Here is a 16,641-nt window from a genome sequence, read left to right on the forward strand (position 1 = left end):
GCTGGATTTCACCCCGGATTTTCCCCCCTTAACTTTAGGCCCTGAGGACTCCAAACTACACCAGCTTTGTAAAGCTGCATTGATGTTTCTAGGGCAGTTTCCCATTGTACAAAACATCTTGTGCTCAGTATTCATGATTAGTCAATTCAGTATCTTTATGCCTCAATACCAGTAGTTATCAAACTGTTCACCAGCAAAAAGCTAGTGCTGAAAAGTCCATGTTAAGGTAGCAGAGTTTCTCCTCCAGACCCTGCTCCATTTTGATTCCAGCTTTGCTCTGCCAAACAGCAATCCTCTCTCCAGCTCCACAGTGTAGATGAACAAAATGACCAGATCCATCCCAGCTCTAAATTCTGGAGCTAAGACCCAGCTATTCCTAGCAACAAAATCCACCGCACCTCATTATCCCCCTTTCTTTTATTCCTCAATACTTCAGCAAGCGGGTTGTTATGTTAACGCTCTGCCTTTTTTAAATTCAGGTGTTTTTTTTTCCTTCCCAAAACTTTACAGGCCACCAGAATTTTAAAATATGGCTGCAAGCAGCGGAAGCAATGAGTTCGTAGTTCTGAGCAATGGCAGCATTCCATTTGGAGCAGCAAATCCAGATCTTCTTGCAACCAAGGATGGCACTATCCTAGTCTACAATCTCCCATCATCAAAAGAAACTGTAAGAAGAAAAGTGACTGCAAATGGGTGCTTTCACATGAATGGCACACTCAAAGCACCCTTCCTAGCAGCGGACGATCAAAGGACACCACAGGTGTTGCTGCAGTGTTGCCATCCTTGCCCATATCATCGGGCACTAAGTAACCAAATCAATCAGCAAGAATGTCTTTCAGTGCCTGGTAATGCAGCACCACCTCCATTACCTTCTGGTTCTCCAGACCTACACACTGAATATTCGGCAACTGCTTGCCAGAAGCATACGCCTTTGTATCAGACTGCTTGTTGCCTTCAGTCCTTGCCCTCCTTCTGCCTGCATCATCAGTGGCCTGAACATTTTCAGCACCAGCCTGTGCAACAGCATATAGCCAACATGCAGTAAGTAGAGATTTCATTTCCTCTAGTGTCTAACGCAATCCTATATACAGGTCATTTTCAACTTGTAACAGTTCATTTAGTGACCATTCAAAGTGACAGCAGCACTGAAAAATGTGACTTATGACCATTTTTCAAACTTACGACCATTGCAGCATCCCCATTGTCACGTGATTTACCATTGGATGCTTGACAAATGACCCACGTTTAGGACTGGTGCACCAGAAACCTGAAGAGCAGCTGGTGACGGTAGGTGCCCACAGAAAGGGCTCTGCGTCTCACCTCTGGCATGCGTGCCATACGTTCACCATCACGGGCTTAGGAGAAATAAATGAGTGAGGAGCACAATAGAGAGTTATGTATCAAAATACTGGTAGTTGTGGAAAAAATACCTTTGTGTATCTGTGTGTGTATTCCAAAATGAGATTGATACATAAGGCTATCGTGCTCTCCCCTCTTGTCTTGCACACATGCACACACGCACCCCCAAACACAGACGCTATTTTAGGAATACTTTTTTGTCAGATTTTTCAGGGGCAGGGTACACTGAGGATATACTGCATGATAAACAGTATGTAAATTTTTTAAATAAAATACACTGTGAAAATTCCATTGAACTATACTTTTAAACAGTTCCTTATTAGAAGGACATTTACTACACCATTCAGAATATTTTATATGGGATCATTTTCTACAGTTTGTACATAATATTTTACAATGTCCATTTCATCATGTGTTAAGCTGTTAAAAACAGTGTGTAAAACAGCCCTTGTGGGAAGTCTTACAGCATATGGATTTTGACAGAGTAATATTAAATGCAGGTGTTTTCCATTCTAGTGTGACCTGTTAATTATATTTAATGTATAAATGAATCCATCTTTTATAACTGTGTGTGTCCATATTGTTAAATTTACATGAAAAACTGAACAAGAAAAAAAAACAAGAAAGGTGAAGGATCTCTTCCCAACTAAAAACTGAGCTTTGGCATGTAAGGAGATCAACATAACAGGATACTGCAAAGCCTGTAAAATATAAAATGACTTCACATTAAAAGAATGAAATGTTGATACTTGGTGTTATAAATTGGTTCTTAAAAAGCAAAGCAACATTTTGCCTTTTGTTTCAAAAGTTTGCAGTGTTTAGGTTTGAATTATGGAAATTATGTTGAATTTGAAATAAAAATATATACATTTCAAATCAGTTTCACATTTTGCAGGAATATAGTCAGATACATTTAGTTAATACCTTGGAATTGTGAGTAAAATAAATCTTGGGAACTATTTTTTTTGCCTTTTTCAAAAGCTGAACTTTATTGCTTTTCATTTTAAAGCATCCTTCAAAGGATGCTAAAGCAGAAACACAGAATCTATAGTGCATGTGGGATCTAACTCCCATCAGCCCAACCAGTATGAGCAGTGGGCAGTGGGCAAAAAAGTTTGGGATAATATCTAAGAGACAGCAAATTTCTTTTTAAAAAGTAAATGTAACCCGTACAGCTAACCTAGAAAAGTCACAGGTTGTGTTGCGATTTCTCAGTATGAAACTATACAGAAATTTATATTGATTTTTTTCCTTGATGTGTTTTGGAAAATTACTAATTAATATTTGTGGTTTAAGATTTTGGCTATGTAATCATATTGCTAATGAAAACAAGATTGAAGTATCAGGCTAACAGCTAAATCTGTAAGAATGCCCCATCCACAGTAATTTTCAGAACAGGAAGTCACATTTACAGCATTTATGTCCCTCTCTCCTCATTTCCCCTAATGAAGAAAAACTTACTTTTCCTTGGAAATCCAAATTATTAGCATTTTTACAATATCAGAAATCTCGGGTGGGTTTTTGCAGGCTATGGGAATGGTTTCTTCTCCATGGCAATGTTTTGTCAACATGCTTTCTGGAGCCTGAACCCAGGTTTAGAATCCTTCATTCTTGGAGCTTTCAGGTACTAGTGCTGTAATGGTGAACCTATCACACGCGTGCCCAAAGTGGCACTCAGAGCCATGTCGCCTCGCATGCATGGCATCACCTGTTCCTCTTCTGGGTTTCTGGTGTGCATGCGCGACGATCAGCTGGTCTTCATGCGTGTGGCAGTGCCGGAAACTGGAAAAGCTGGTCTTCTGTTTTCCTGCGTGATCATGTATGTCGGCCAGCTGATCATCGTGCATGCATGCGCACCAGAAACCCGAAAGAATAGCTGGCCGGCACACCTACGTGCACCGGAAACCAGAAGTTCATTTTTGGGTGTGCACCTGCGCCCTGGACAGCTCCTCTTCTGGGTTTCAACTCAGACAAGTGTGCACATGCCCTTTTCGGCACTCAGTGTCCTAGTGCTTACAATGCATTTAATTTGGGACTCCTTCATTCAAAGGCCTTATGTAACATCACTAAGTTGTAACCATTTGGAGGTGCTTCTCCCAGCAAATTTCGCCACATCTTGACTTTTGGAAAGATTAGCTGTACAACTATTGTATCCAGTGGCATTTAGCTGCATAGTTAGAACCAATCTTTTTTTTTACCATTGCACAAAGATTTTTATTGCAAATCACTACACAAATGTAGACAACTGCAGATTTCATAGGGGTTGGGAGGAAAATGTCATAATTTATTGGGGAGGGGAAAAAAGAAAAGTGATAAAGGGAGGAGGGCCCAAGCCAGAGGGAGGGAGGAGGGCAGTGAAGGAGCAGCAAAGATTGTCATTTATTGGCCAGCTTGCAAGCTACAGTGATTATTGTTGGTCATCTATCCACACATTCTACTGTCAAATTGCCTCACAGAAGGTACTATGAGAGAAATGCATAGATATAGAAACCCATGTTTATAAAGCTTGATAACTACCATGCCCAAAACTGTTTTATGAGAACTGAGTGTGCTCAGTGGTTACCAAATGCTATGAGTAGCTCAGATTTGACAGCAGAAAGTGCTTTGGAATGGAAACGAGTGCACATTTTTAAATAAGTCTTTTCCAAAGTATAGAAAGCAGCCATGGAAGATGGCAGCAGTATTCTGAAAGAAAACATAGCTGGCATTCGCCTCTCTCCCCCCGCCCCCCCCCACCATTTTTCCCTTCTAGTTGGCATTTGAAGACATGCTGCCACCAACCCAGAGATAATACTGAATCTTGAAAAACAGTAGTCCAGGCCTCCATGTAGTTGTCCTTTTAAAGAGATCCAAGTTAATGGCCTTCACCACACCTGACAATGAATTCCACAAGTGTGCTGTGCAAAGAGGTTTTTCCTTTTGTCTTTTTGAAATCAGTTCCAAGGATTGTCTTCAGTCCTATTATTTTGGGAGATGGAGGAAAACATATCCCTATTCATTTTCTCCACGCTGTGCATTATTTCATACATCTCAATCATATCTCTTCTTGCATGTCTTTCTCCAAAGCTAAAGATTAAACATTCTAATCTTTTTATTTAGACCCTAAAAATTCTGGTACACCCAGAGATCCTATTGGCCCCAACCATGTTAATCTTTCACAAAGCATTGAAAGTGTGACTATTTTCCCAGACATTTGGGTCAAGGGTAGATGAGTTGTGCTATTATTGATTGTGAGTGAGTTAACTATTGATCATTTGTGCCAATGGGTTGTTTGGTGGGTTTGTTTGTTTTAAGCTTGTAAATCCTCAGCCACTGGAGTGAAATGGGCAGGTATATAAATCACATAAATAAATAAATGTAGTATTAAAAATATGGCCTCTACTCCACATTCTGGTGCATTGATCTATCTTGACTTTTATAATTAGGCATTTTCAGATGGTGGCAATGAATTGTTTGAAAGTTATTTCCCATGTTCTGTGACTCACACTTTGTAAGTCACAGCAAAATACTGGTACCCTGAATAAGCAAATGAGCTTCATAATTTAAGACCAAATTTGGTGTTTTTGGTGACAAAAATTAATGTGTTCTTTTTTCAAAACTCTCTCTCAAGAAAATATTAAGACAATAAATAAAAGAATGTCCTCTCTGGCAAGTCCCTACTTTTGGGAATGTGTATACAAGTGTTCCATGCTTTTTCTCAAATTTATGAAAGATTGAACTGGAATACTTGTTCGCAGATATATATCAAACAATTAAACTTGCAAGATTCCTTATAAATCTGGACCATTTAATCTTAATAAAGTTGTTACTATATTAGTTTATATGTTTTCCTAATCAGCCAAAATGACCACATGCAACATTTACTAGCACTGTTACTTGCTTTTGTTTGCTTTATTCTGTTTATAGGATTATGACATGAAAGCAAGTAATTTATTTGTTTTTCAATTAAACATCCAGTCAACTGAGATTGTTTGAAATCAAGAATTGAAGGAATAATGTTGATCTGAAAATAAACTGTAGATCCATGTCCCTCAACTTAGTACCCACTAGAGATACTGAGACTACAGTTGCAGTTCCAGTATATCTGGAAGAGATTAGGCTGTAGAAGATTGCTGAATCTATCTGATTAATATCTGCGATTTAAGCAATACTTTTTCTTTCAAAGGCTATCTCCCCTCAAGGCTAGTGTGGTAGGTAAGTGAATTTCCTCAAGGCTACAAATGATAGGTCAGGCCATTTTGGGTTGTTCTTTTTTTTTTTTTTTTACTTTCATCTCTCTTGCTTTCCTTCTAAAATCAACTTCACAATCAGTAAGATGTAGGGAAGGAAAGGCTTGTTCTTACTATACATAGAGCCCCTGGCAAAGCTTTTTCTCTCCCTTTTCTTTTTTAATTTGAAAATGTTTTAAATTTTTTAAAAATATAAAATTCCAAAAAAGCAGAGAAGAGAAGTTAGGGGAAAAAAGGGAACGGAATAACAACAGCAACAAAAATTAGGGAATGCAATTTTTGAAATGTGGACAACTTCTAGCCTAAAGTTTTTGCTGTGGCATTGCAGACATTTTGCTAATTTATTGGTTAGTAAACAACTCCTGGTTCGATTCAGAATTGACTTGTGTTTATGAATTTTTCCACTGGGATGTGAGGGAGGCTTGTCATGGCTTCATTAAAATAACTATGTAATCAGTAGTGTTTAACTGTTGGACAAAAAATACTGTTGGACTTAAATCAAAAGCACTCTTTGTGTGCACCTCTTTGCATTATGAGTTATAGCACATTTTCTTAAGCAAATTCCATTTGGAATATATGCTATATACTTAGATATTATAGACCAGGTAGAATTATGTTCCAAGTCAGATAACCACAGTTTTTGACAACATTGTAGTATAAGACATTGTGGTGTTCCCTACAGAAACATCTGTCTGGCATATTGGACCTCTTTCCTATACTCTGTGAAACAGTTTTACTTAATGCTGCCTTTGCTTTAATGTACATAGAAATTCAGAGCCCTGGGGAAGATTAAATTAGTACCATTCTCCCTGAGCGTGAGAAGATTCTTGAAAACTACCTCTAGCCTGAAATTGTTTCATCTTTCCTACTATAGCAAGCAACGGAAAGGATAAAGTTGCTTGCTATAGATAAAGAAGGTTGGAACATTCTACCAACCTTCTCTAGCACTGTAGATTTTTAAGAAGAAGCTGGACAGTCATCCATTGAAGATGGTTTAATTGGTTTTCCTGCTTATTGGGGAGGACTGTGATAGATCTGCATGCTTGCTTCCAGCTTCACAGTCCTGTGATTCTGTGTTTCTATCAATGAAAGGTATGCGCTCAGTATCTTACCTGATGCTCCTATACAAAGGAGTGAATGGCTTATAAATAGGGCAACTGTAAATCAGTGTTTGAACTCTTGATAGGATAGCAGAAAAATGTAAATAAAACGTGTATTTTTAGCTGATGGCTTATTGGATTAAACTCCTTCAATATTTTTTATTTCTTTTGCATAAAGAAAAGGTAAAAATCAAATCTTTCTAATAATTCTGTATTTCATTTATTTCAGCTTAGTCCTTTCAATTTTTTTATTCTGCTTAAATTATTTTCCCCAAGAAAAGGAAAACTGCCATTTTCTTTGGATGTAAACTCAATCTATTCATTTAATTTATTTCTGATAAAGACGTTGGATAGAAGTAAAGAGAATTTTCCTCTTCTCTGGAAGAAAAGAAGATGTCTAAACAAGCTAAAGATATTTTAATAACTAGGTGTGTCAGCAGTGAGTCAAACCTATTACTGGGTTTATAAAAAACTTGCTTTTCAGTACTGCCTTCTGATGAAGTGCAGTTTTTATGCTTGACAATAATCTTTATTGTCGGTATAGGTCATGTTTAGAGAGAAACAACAACAAAAACAGGAAAAGAAGAGAGGAAAGCATATAATTTTATGAGCAATATTACACAAACCTTACTTTCCAAATGACTAATATGGAATTTTTAATTATATTTGAACAAGGAAGAATAGTATTTACTGTGATTTATTGACTTAGACCAAAAGAATAACACACTTATAATTACCACTGTAAGCTGGTTTTTAAGTAAAATTCTAATGGACAGTGGATGTCAGTTACATTTTGCATACTTATTATTTGTGGTGCATTGAATTTCTTCTTAAATGGACCATATGTAGCCCAGAGCTTGAGACTCATTTTAAATGTCATGTCTTAAATCTTTATATGCCAAAGGAGAACAAAGTCACAGAGCAGACCTGTTTGAATAACTGGGATTCCTTTTAGTTCTTGCCTTGACAAGTTAGAGTTGGAAGCCACAATGTGTTCTTGATAAGAAGCCAGGGGTCCTGATTTAGTCATCAACAAAGCAAACTTTTGAAATTCCATAGTTTATTTAATAACCCTATCTAGAGGGTTATTAGGTGGACAACCTTGGACTGATTGATCAGCAATGCACCACTGTTCCCCTTGCTTGTGCTAAACTAGAAATTTAGACCTGAGGTCAGATGTGGGTAGCTAAGATAGTGCTTGATTCATCTTAGGTATGTGACTGTTTGTAATCTTAGATATTATGCTGCAGATTGATAATGTTTAGCATATTTTCACCAACAGTTCTCTTCATTTTAAAAAATCATCGTTTTAGATTATGCCATAAAACATTCAGTTCACCTTTAGCTATCAAAGTTATCATTTTGTTCATCTATATGTAGAATAAATGGCACTAAATTTTTAATGTGCCTATGGAGGTTTGGAGGAGTTTGATAATATCTACTATGTGGTTTTGCTGAATCGTTCCAAAATCCTCTTGAATATGTTCTAAATCCTTGGAGAGATGTGGAGAAGAAACACAAAAGATGTTGCATATGAAATATTTATAAGTACAATAGAGAAGTTGGACTGTTCTCAAATTGTGATTCATGATGATACTAAGATTTTTATTGCCTCTTAATATTTGAGAACATTTTGTTTAGCCTATCCACCAAACGATATCATCCCATAAATAACCTGGAAAGAGGGCAAAGGAAACAATGTATGTAAAAACTTGTTCAATAACAACAAAAAGCTTAGAACAATTAGATTTGGATGAAAACAGTTGGACAAAAAAGGCAATGAGATGCTTTTTCTCAACTCTGTTCCCCCCCTTCCCCTAGCTCCAGCTATTTCTGTCATCCCTCACTGGACACAATAATTTAATCTTGCAAATATAAATTTATGACTGATAAATAAGGCTTCTCCACTCCCACTATAGTACCTATGCTGGCTGAGGTTCCACACCAAAAAACAGCCACGTGTGAGAGCGTTTCAACATCAGAATGATTAAAATGGGTCACCATTTTGGTCCAAAGTTCATGAAATGATGTTGCTTTCTTACTTGTTGATGGGTAGCAGGGTTTAATAAAGAACCAGGTTGTGAAAATATAACTTAGCTACTGCTAACCAATAGCAGTAATGTATTTCGCAAAAATTACAATGCTTAGCATAATATGAGCCTGATTAGACCCTCATGCATAATATTGAAAAGCTGCTTGGACTTCCCTTACATATTGTGTCTCTTTAACTTAAACTGATGAGTGATTCCAAGGGGGAAATGTCTGAGAATGACTATGGGATGCACAGGATTCTTCTATTCCATGCATAACTTGCATTTGAGTCTCCTTGAGATTTCATCATTGTTCTCTTTCTGCTCTTGAGTCTCCTTCAGTGCAATTCCATGCAGGTAAAAACTTCACAAACATTTCATGTTGTGTATATTCTTCTTCACTTTGTAGCTCTTCACTTCTACATGTTTCTCCTGGGCTACCACAGCTTTCCTTGCCCATGACTCCTCGTTTAGAATAGAATAGAATAGAATAGAATAGAATAGAATAGAATAGAATAGAATAGAATAGAATAGAATAGAATAGAATTTTATTGGCCAAGTGTGATTGGACACACAAGGAATTTGTCTTGGTGCATATGCTCTCAGTGTACATAAAAGAAAAGATACGTTCATCAAGGTACAACATTTACAACACAATTGATGGTCAATATATCAATATAAATCATAAGGATTGCCAGCAACAAGTTATAGTCATACAGTCATAAGTGGAAAGAGATTGGTGGTGGGAACTATGAAACGATTAATAGTAGTGCAGATTCAGTAAATAGTCTGACAGTGTTGAGGGAATTATTTGTTTAGCAGAGTGATGGCCTTCGGGAAAAAACTGTTCTTGTGTCTAGTTGTTCTGGTGTGCAGTGCTCTATAGCGTCGTTTTGAGGGTAGGAGTTGAAACAGTTTATGTCCAGGATGCGAGGGATCTGCAAATATTTTCATATTTATATGTATAGGATAGCCACTTGATTTTTCAGAGTAACCACCTTGAATATTTACCAAGTTCAGTATGCAATCTATGCTTCAAGGATGTGGATGGTGAGTTGATAAATCCTGTACTTATGAAAGAGATCTTCTGCATTGGGAACATTTAACTATCACCGTCTAAAACCAATTTCAAGCACTCCCTTATGGCAGTTTGGGGCAAAAACATAACATTTATTGCCAGTATAAGAGCCTTATGTCTTATAATTTTGCTTAGGCTTGGTTGATTGATTCCAAATGGCCGCTTTTGTATTAGTAAACATTTCAAGGTATGATGCAATAATTGTCAGTTGTCTTAGTGTTGTCAGCTCGTAGATATATCTTGTTTTTGATTTGTATTGGTTTTTATATTATTTGTGAACCACTCAAAGTCACATGGAGTTGGGCAATGACCAGTTTGGTGCATACCACATGCATAAGCAGAGGGGGAAAAATCAAACTAGCAGTTTTTCATCTGATTTGTGGCGTGCCTTTAAAATCGCCTGGAAGAATAAGATTGCAGTAGATTGTGAAATCAGGATTAGCTCTATCTTCTGCAAGATTTCTAATAAACTCCATTTGGTACAAAAGCTAAACACTCAATGAATGCTTTCAATCTCAGCAAGGTTTCATCCATTTATTATTACTCCCTTATGCCAGAGGTTTATGGTCCTAATATTTCAAGGCTGCGAGAGGAGAACAATTTTATACCTTGCAGTTGTGTATAGAGAAATTTAAGAATAGCACAGGGGTGAAACGCTTCGGACCGGATCGGCTGATCTAGTAGCGATGGCGGCAGGTGGTTCAGAGAACCAGTAGCAAAAGTCCCTGCCCCTCCGCCTATGCCCACCCTGTTGCCCACTTGCCATTTCTTTTAAAAAATGCTTTTAAAAGTAAAAAAAATCATGCACCACAGCTGATCACCATCCCCGGGTGCTGTTCTACTTGCCCCATGCCTCCTTTTGGCGTGCATGTGCAGCCAGCAAACTCATAGTAAACTGGATCAGATTTCACCACTGGAATAGCACCTCTAAGGGTAAGTCCAGTAATAGGAATGAAAACAAATTGTTTAATCATCAGTCTATAGGCAGTTGCATAAGGAATGCAGGCTTTAAGCAAATACCATATGGAGAAGTACTAATAAAACATTGGATAAGAATGGAAGCAATACCAGCAAGATACAGATTCCAATAGAGTTGGAGTACATTTTTGATAATCTAAACAGCTCTGAATTTGCAGTTAACTTAATTTAACATACCGTGTTTCATTTAGGCAGTGGCTGATGTAGGACAACAGAAGCATGTGAGAAAAATGGTTTTTGAAAGGGTATGAGAAGAGGTGCTAAGTGGGGAATGCACAAGATGTTTTATTCTGTTGTTCTGTTGGTGTGATACCTGGCTTAGCATAATCATTGAAAGCTATATGTATCAAATTAAATAGTAATGAATAAGACTGTATACGCACTTTCATTGCAGAATGAATTATATGGACCAAAACTTTGGATCTGACATTTGCACAATCAAAATATGGTGAAAAGTTTGTGCTAATGGAAGGACCTTCTTGAATACGTTTTGGATTTTTTTTTATGAGGACAGTTATGATGCAATAATTAGATGGGGCCTTTGTTTTTTTATATACTTCTATGGAAGGAGATTGAAAATAATATCCAGACTATGTTGTGGCCCCATCATAGCCAGGGTCTGAGGCAGAGGAGGAGTGGGAGCCTGGGCCGACGGAGGGGGATGATGCAGTTCCTATGGCCCATGAGGAACAATCTGGGGACAAGGATGAAGCAGTCCTAGATCTCCGTGCCTCGGAAAAGTAGGCAGGGATGAAGAGAGGGTGCAGGCTGACCGAGGAAGTGGGGAGGAGATGGAAAGGGCAGCGGAGCAGAGGAGCAGCGGAGCTCCAAAGATGAGCAAATGCCTCCCCCGCTTGACCCTCAAGTGCCGAGAATGGAGAGGAGGCAGAGTCAGCACAGGGCAAACTGACTATTCGGGAGGAGGGTGCCCCGCCATGAGGAGGGGTTTTTACAGGAACAAGTGTTTGTTTTGGATTACATTCCCCTGGCTTTGAGGACTGCTTTTGCTTTGCTTTGAAGACTGCTTTGCCTTGCTTTGAGGACTATTCTTGTCTTGCCCTAGCCTTGAAGATTTTGTCTTTGAAACTGCCTTTGTCTTATGCCTGGATTTTTGCCTTGTGGACTTCCCAGGTAATCTATGGGCTATTTTGGGGGGGACTGAGGGTGGAGCCTTAGTGGTTGGTGGAGGGCCATTTGTTTAACCGTTCCCAAGACTAATAGAGAACTCTCTGGAGGCCTGACTAACAGTGACCACCTGGATCATAACAGTTTATATCTTCATTGATAATTTTTAATAATTAATTATTAATATATCACTGTATCACTGGCACTTGCTATAACCTCCTCTTTTATCCTAGAGCAGGTTTTAATTGCTATTTTCGGTGGGCAAAGGTGACTTGCTCACTAGTGGCTGGAGTGATGAAAAAAGTGGGCAGAGTCATGCCTTGTGCCTAGGTTGACTTCGTTGGTTCTTTTTTATTTTTTTTTAAGGGAGGAAGGAAGCTTGCTTTTCTTAGAGCAAACAGTAGTCTGTGTTTTTTAAGTGAGGCAATACCTTGTCAAACTTGGATGATCTCCAAGGAACTAAATATTAGACCACCCTAGTACTTGGGTTAGTACTTAGTATTTGGAAGACCATCAAAAAATCTGAGAACCATAAATTAAACTGCAAAATCCATAAAGCATCCCAGAAGGCAATAGCCAACGACTTCCATATTATTGCCCAAACATTCCGATAAAGTTACCCCGCTTTAGGGATGGCACTATATTTTATATGATTTCCATTGTAATATTAATTTCTATAATTACAGAGCAGAAGTTTGGCAGCACAGTTGAATGGGGATCAGTAGGCCACAAAATGTATGGGGATAAGGGTTCTAGTCAGTTTCCCTCTTATTCTCACATGGCTTTCTTTGGAGTCTTTTTGGAGCTTTCTCATAGTGCCTCACTGCATATAACTTTCCATCCCCAAACAGCTTTCAAGGTGATTTGTGTAAGAACATCTCCTGTGTGGCAGAAATGCTGGCATTTGAAGGCCAGTATTAAAATACAAAACCTGATCTCCCATTAAGAAAGTACACCAATATCCAGGTTAATAAGGCCTAAATCTTTCCTTATACAAATAATTATGCTGGTAGCCTTCTCCCTCTAGAATATAGATTAGCTTGGCAATTTGCGCTTCATCTTTCTCCATTGTATGTATGGGATCTGATAAGACAAACATGAATTCATTAAGAAGAAAGAAAATTCTGTTAATAAATTGAAGTAGTGTTTCAAAGGCAAAACTAGCAGCGAACATTGGTTTCATTCTATAGTAATTTGTAAATTGGCTTGAGGGAGAGAGAGAGAATGACCAAGTTCACAATATAAATGGCAGAATTCAGAGAATATGAATGCTGGAGTTTGTTTTTACTCTGAAAACAACTTTAATGCAAACTTTAACATACAACAAAAATAATCTTTCTAAGGAATGGTTTTGGGGGGAAAAGGATGTTTTTATTTGATGTGACCTGTTAAGATATAAAGTTTGGGTGTACGTATGTTTAATTGGGGTGTGTTTATATGTTTGAACTTCCTGGGTGCATGTCACCCTTTGGCTGTGGTCTAAAATAGGCTTATGATTCCAGGCCATCTTTGTTCTATATTCTGCTTTAGTCCTTTTAAGTAAAAGAATGATAGAATCCTTCATATTTGAAATGTAACATATAAGCTATCAGACTGTTTCATGTCTAAATGTATGCTTTAAAAAAAAACCCTGCATCAAAATGAGTCATAACACTGTTCATTGCACCTAGCACCTAGTTCATTGCAGCTGATTATGACAATTTTATTATGCTGTGGTTTAGAATTAAAAAATCTTAATTTCAACAACAACAACAACAACAAAAGTTATGTTTCCCAAACCAGGGTAAATTACCCAAAATAGTAGTAATAGTAGTTTTTCTTTGGGTAACAACACAGGTAGGCATTACCTACTGACAACAGGGACATTTAAATTCACTTGAAGGGTTTTATCTACATTGGGTGAAAAGAATGTCTGATAAACAGTTTTGGGTAATGAAAAGGTTTGGGTAGCACTGCTTTAGAATGCATAACAAAATAGAGCTTCCCCTTTCAATTAACAGAGATGAAGTACTGTTTTGATCTCTAGACCTTTTCAAGGGAAATGCTCTCCTCTCCACATGAAGGAACAGCAATTCTTCATAGTTTGTCCTTATGTCATCCAAAAATGCAGACCAGGAAATGGTATGGGACTAATGCAAAACAAATCCAAGAAATGGATAGAAACAAATCCTAACTGAAATGAGTCCATGAGTCCACTGTACTTTGCTATAAATGTAATAAGTAACTTCAATATAATAAGGAAGTGCAGTGTAATAAGTTGTAATAAATTACTTCAAATATTAGTTCAAGGTAATCGTCACTTCCCAGTACACTCAAGGTGTTAAGTTGAATGTAAAGGAAGTTGAAACTGTGGAGGAGAAAAGATATTTGTGTAGAAAGGTAAAGGTCACACATATGTGCTAGTCGTTCCCGACTCTAGGGGGCAGTGTTCATCTCCGTTTCAAAGCCGAAGAGCCAGCACTGTCCGAAGATGTCTCTGTGGTCATGTGGCTAGCAAGACTAAATGCCAAAGACGCACGTAATGCTGTTACCTTCCCACTAAAGGTGGTCCCTATTTTTCTCCTTGCATTTTTTACGTGCTTTCAAACTATTAAGTTGGCAGAAGCTAGGACAAGTCACAGGAGCTCAACCTGTTACATGGCACTAGGGATTCAAACCACTGAACTGCCAACCTTTTGATCGACAAGCTCAGCATCTTAGCCATTGAGCCACCGCACATCATGTTAAACATGATATGCAAAAATAGGAAAATTGGCCATGTCCATGTTGATTATTTTCAATTATTCTTAGTTGAAGCAAACCAATTTTAAATTATAGTTTTCAAGCATTATTGTTTTAACAAATGATATGAAGTGTTTGCAGTATTTTATATTTTGGATGCAGTATGAAATTAGAAGGAAAATGTTTGATCTCTTAACACTACAAAAGGAGGTAAATCAATACTGCAACAAATAATAGTTTCCCACTTTGTTCCAATTAGTACAATGAACTAATTATAATATTCCTAAACTAGAAATAAATAAATATTTAGATGATCTTTTTCTTTTTTGGTATACAAGGTTTAAATATAGGATCAAGGAAAAAGAAAAAATACAATACGCGGTGTGGCTCAGGCTGTAAGAAGCCTGTTATTAAACACAGCTGCCTGCAATTACTGCAGGTTCTAGTCCCACCAGGCCCAAGGTTGACTCAGCCTTCCATCCTTTATAAGGTAGGTAAAATGAGGACCCAGATTGATCGACAAGCTCAGCATCTTAGCCATTGAGCCACCGCACATCATGTTAAACATGATATGCAAAAATAGGAAAATTGGCCATGTCCATATTGATTATTTTCAATTATTCTTAGTTGAAGCAAACCAATTTTAAATTATAGTTTTCAAGCATTATTGTTTTAACAAATGATATGAAGTGTTTGCAGTATTTTATATTTTGGATGCAGTATGAAATTAGAAGGAAAATGTTTGATCTCTTAACACTACAAAAGGAGGTAAATCAATACTGCAACAAATAATAGTTTCCCACTTTGTTCCAATTAGTACAATGAACTAATTATAATATTCCTAAACTAGAAATAAATAAATATTTAGATGATCTTTTTCTTTTTTGGTATACAAGGTTTAAATATAGGATCAAGGAAAAAGAAAAAATACAATACGGTGTGGCTCAGGCTGTAAGAAGCCTGTTATTAAACACAGCTGCCTGCAATTACTGCAGGTTCTAGTCCCACCAGGCCCAAGGTTGACTCAGCCTTCCATCCTTTATAAGGTAGGTAAAATGAGGACCCAGATTGTTGGGGGGGCAATAAGTTGACTTTGTATATAAATATACAAATAGAATGAGACTATTGCCTTACACAATGTAAGCTGCCCTGAGTCTTCGGAGAAGGGCGGGATATAAATTTTAAAAAAAATTAAAAATTACAATACGCTGTGTGGCTCAGGCTGTAAGAAGCCTGTTATTAAACACAGCTGCCTGCAATTACTGCAGGTTCTAGTCCCACCAGGCTCAACGTTGACTCAGCCTTCCATCCTTTATAAGGTAGGTAAAATGAGGACCCAGATTGTTGGGGGCAATAAGTTGACTTTGTATATAAATATACAAATAGAATGAGACTATTGCCTTACACAATGTAAGCCGCCCTGAGTCTTCGGAGAAGGGCGGATATAAATTTTAAAAAAATTAAAAAATACAATACGCTGTGTGGCTCAGGCTGTAGAAACCTGTTATTAAACACAGCTGCCTGCAATTACTGCAAGTTCTAGTCCCACCAGGCTCAACGTTGACTCAGCCTTCCATCCTTTATAAGGTAGGTAAAATGAGGACCCAGATTGTTGGGGGCAATAAGTTGACTTTGTATATAAATATACAAATAGAATGAGACTATTGCCTTACACAATGTAAGCTGCCCTGAGTCTTCGGAGAAGGGCGGATATAAATTTTAAAAAAATTAAAAAATACAATACGCTGTGTGGCTCAGGCTGTAAGAAGCCTGTTATTAAACACAGCTGCCTGCAATTACTGCAGGTTCTAGTCCCACCAGGCCCAAGGTTGACTCAGCCTTCCATCCTTTATAAGGTAGGTAAAATGAGGACCCAGATTGTTGGGGGCAATAAGTTGACTTTGGATATAAATATACAAATAGAATGAGACTATTGCCTTACACAATGTAAGCTGCCCTGAGTCTTCGGAGAAGGGCGGATATAAATTTTAAAAAAATTAAAAAATACAATACGCTGTGTG

General features: G+C 37.7%; 1 protein-coding gene across 5 annotated transcripts in view; it reads left to right on the top strand.

Moving 5' to 3' along the window:
• The window catches only part of DISP1 (dispatched RND transporter family member 1), a 71,044-nt gene that overhangs the window by 31,923 nt on the left and 22,480 nt on the right, over positions 1-16,641 (top strand). For all 5 annotated transcript variants that reach the window (XM_058165478.1, XM_058165481.1, XM_058165482.1 and 2 more), the window contains exon 2: positions 511-1,041. In XM_058165478.1, the coding sequence (XP_058021461.1) occupies positions 530-1,041 (512 nt within the window). In that variant the 5' untranslated portion in view covers positions 511-529. The remainder of the gene's footprint in view (positions 1-510; positions 1,042-16,641) is intronic.

The sequence above is a fragment of the Ahaetulla prasina genome, chromosome 1, assembly GCF_028640845.1.
Source record: "Ahaetulla prasina isolate Xishuangbanna chromosome 1, ASM2864084v1, whole genome shotgun sequence".
NCBI lineage: Eukaryota > Metazoa > Chordata > Lepidosauria > Squamata > Colubridae > Ahaetulla > Ahaetulla prasina.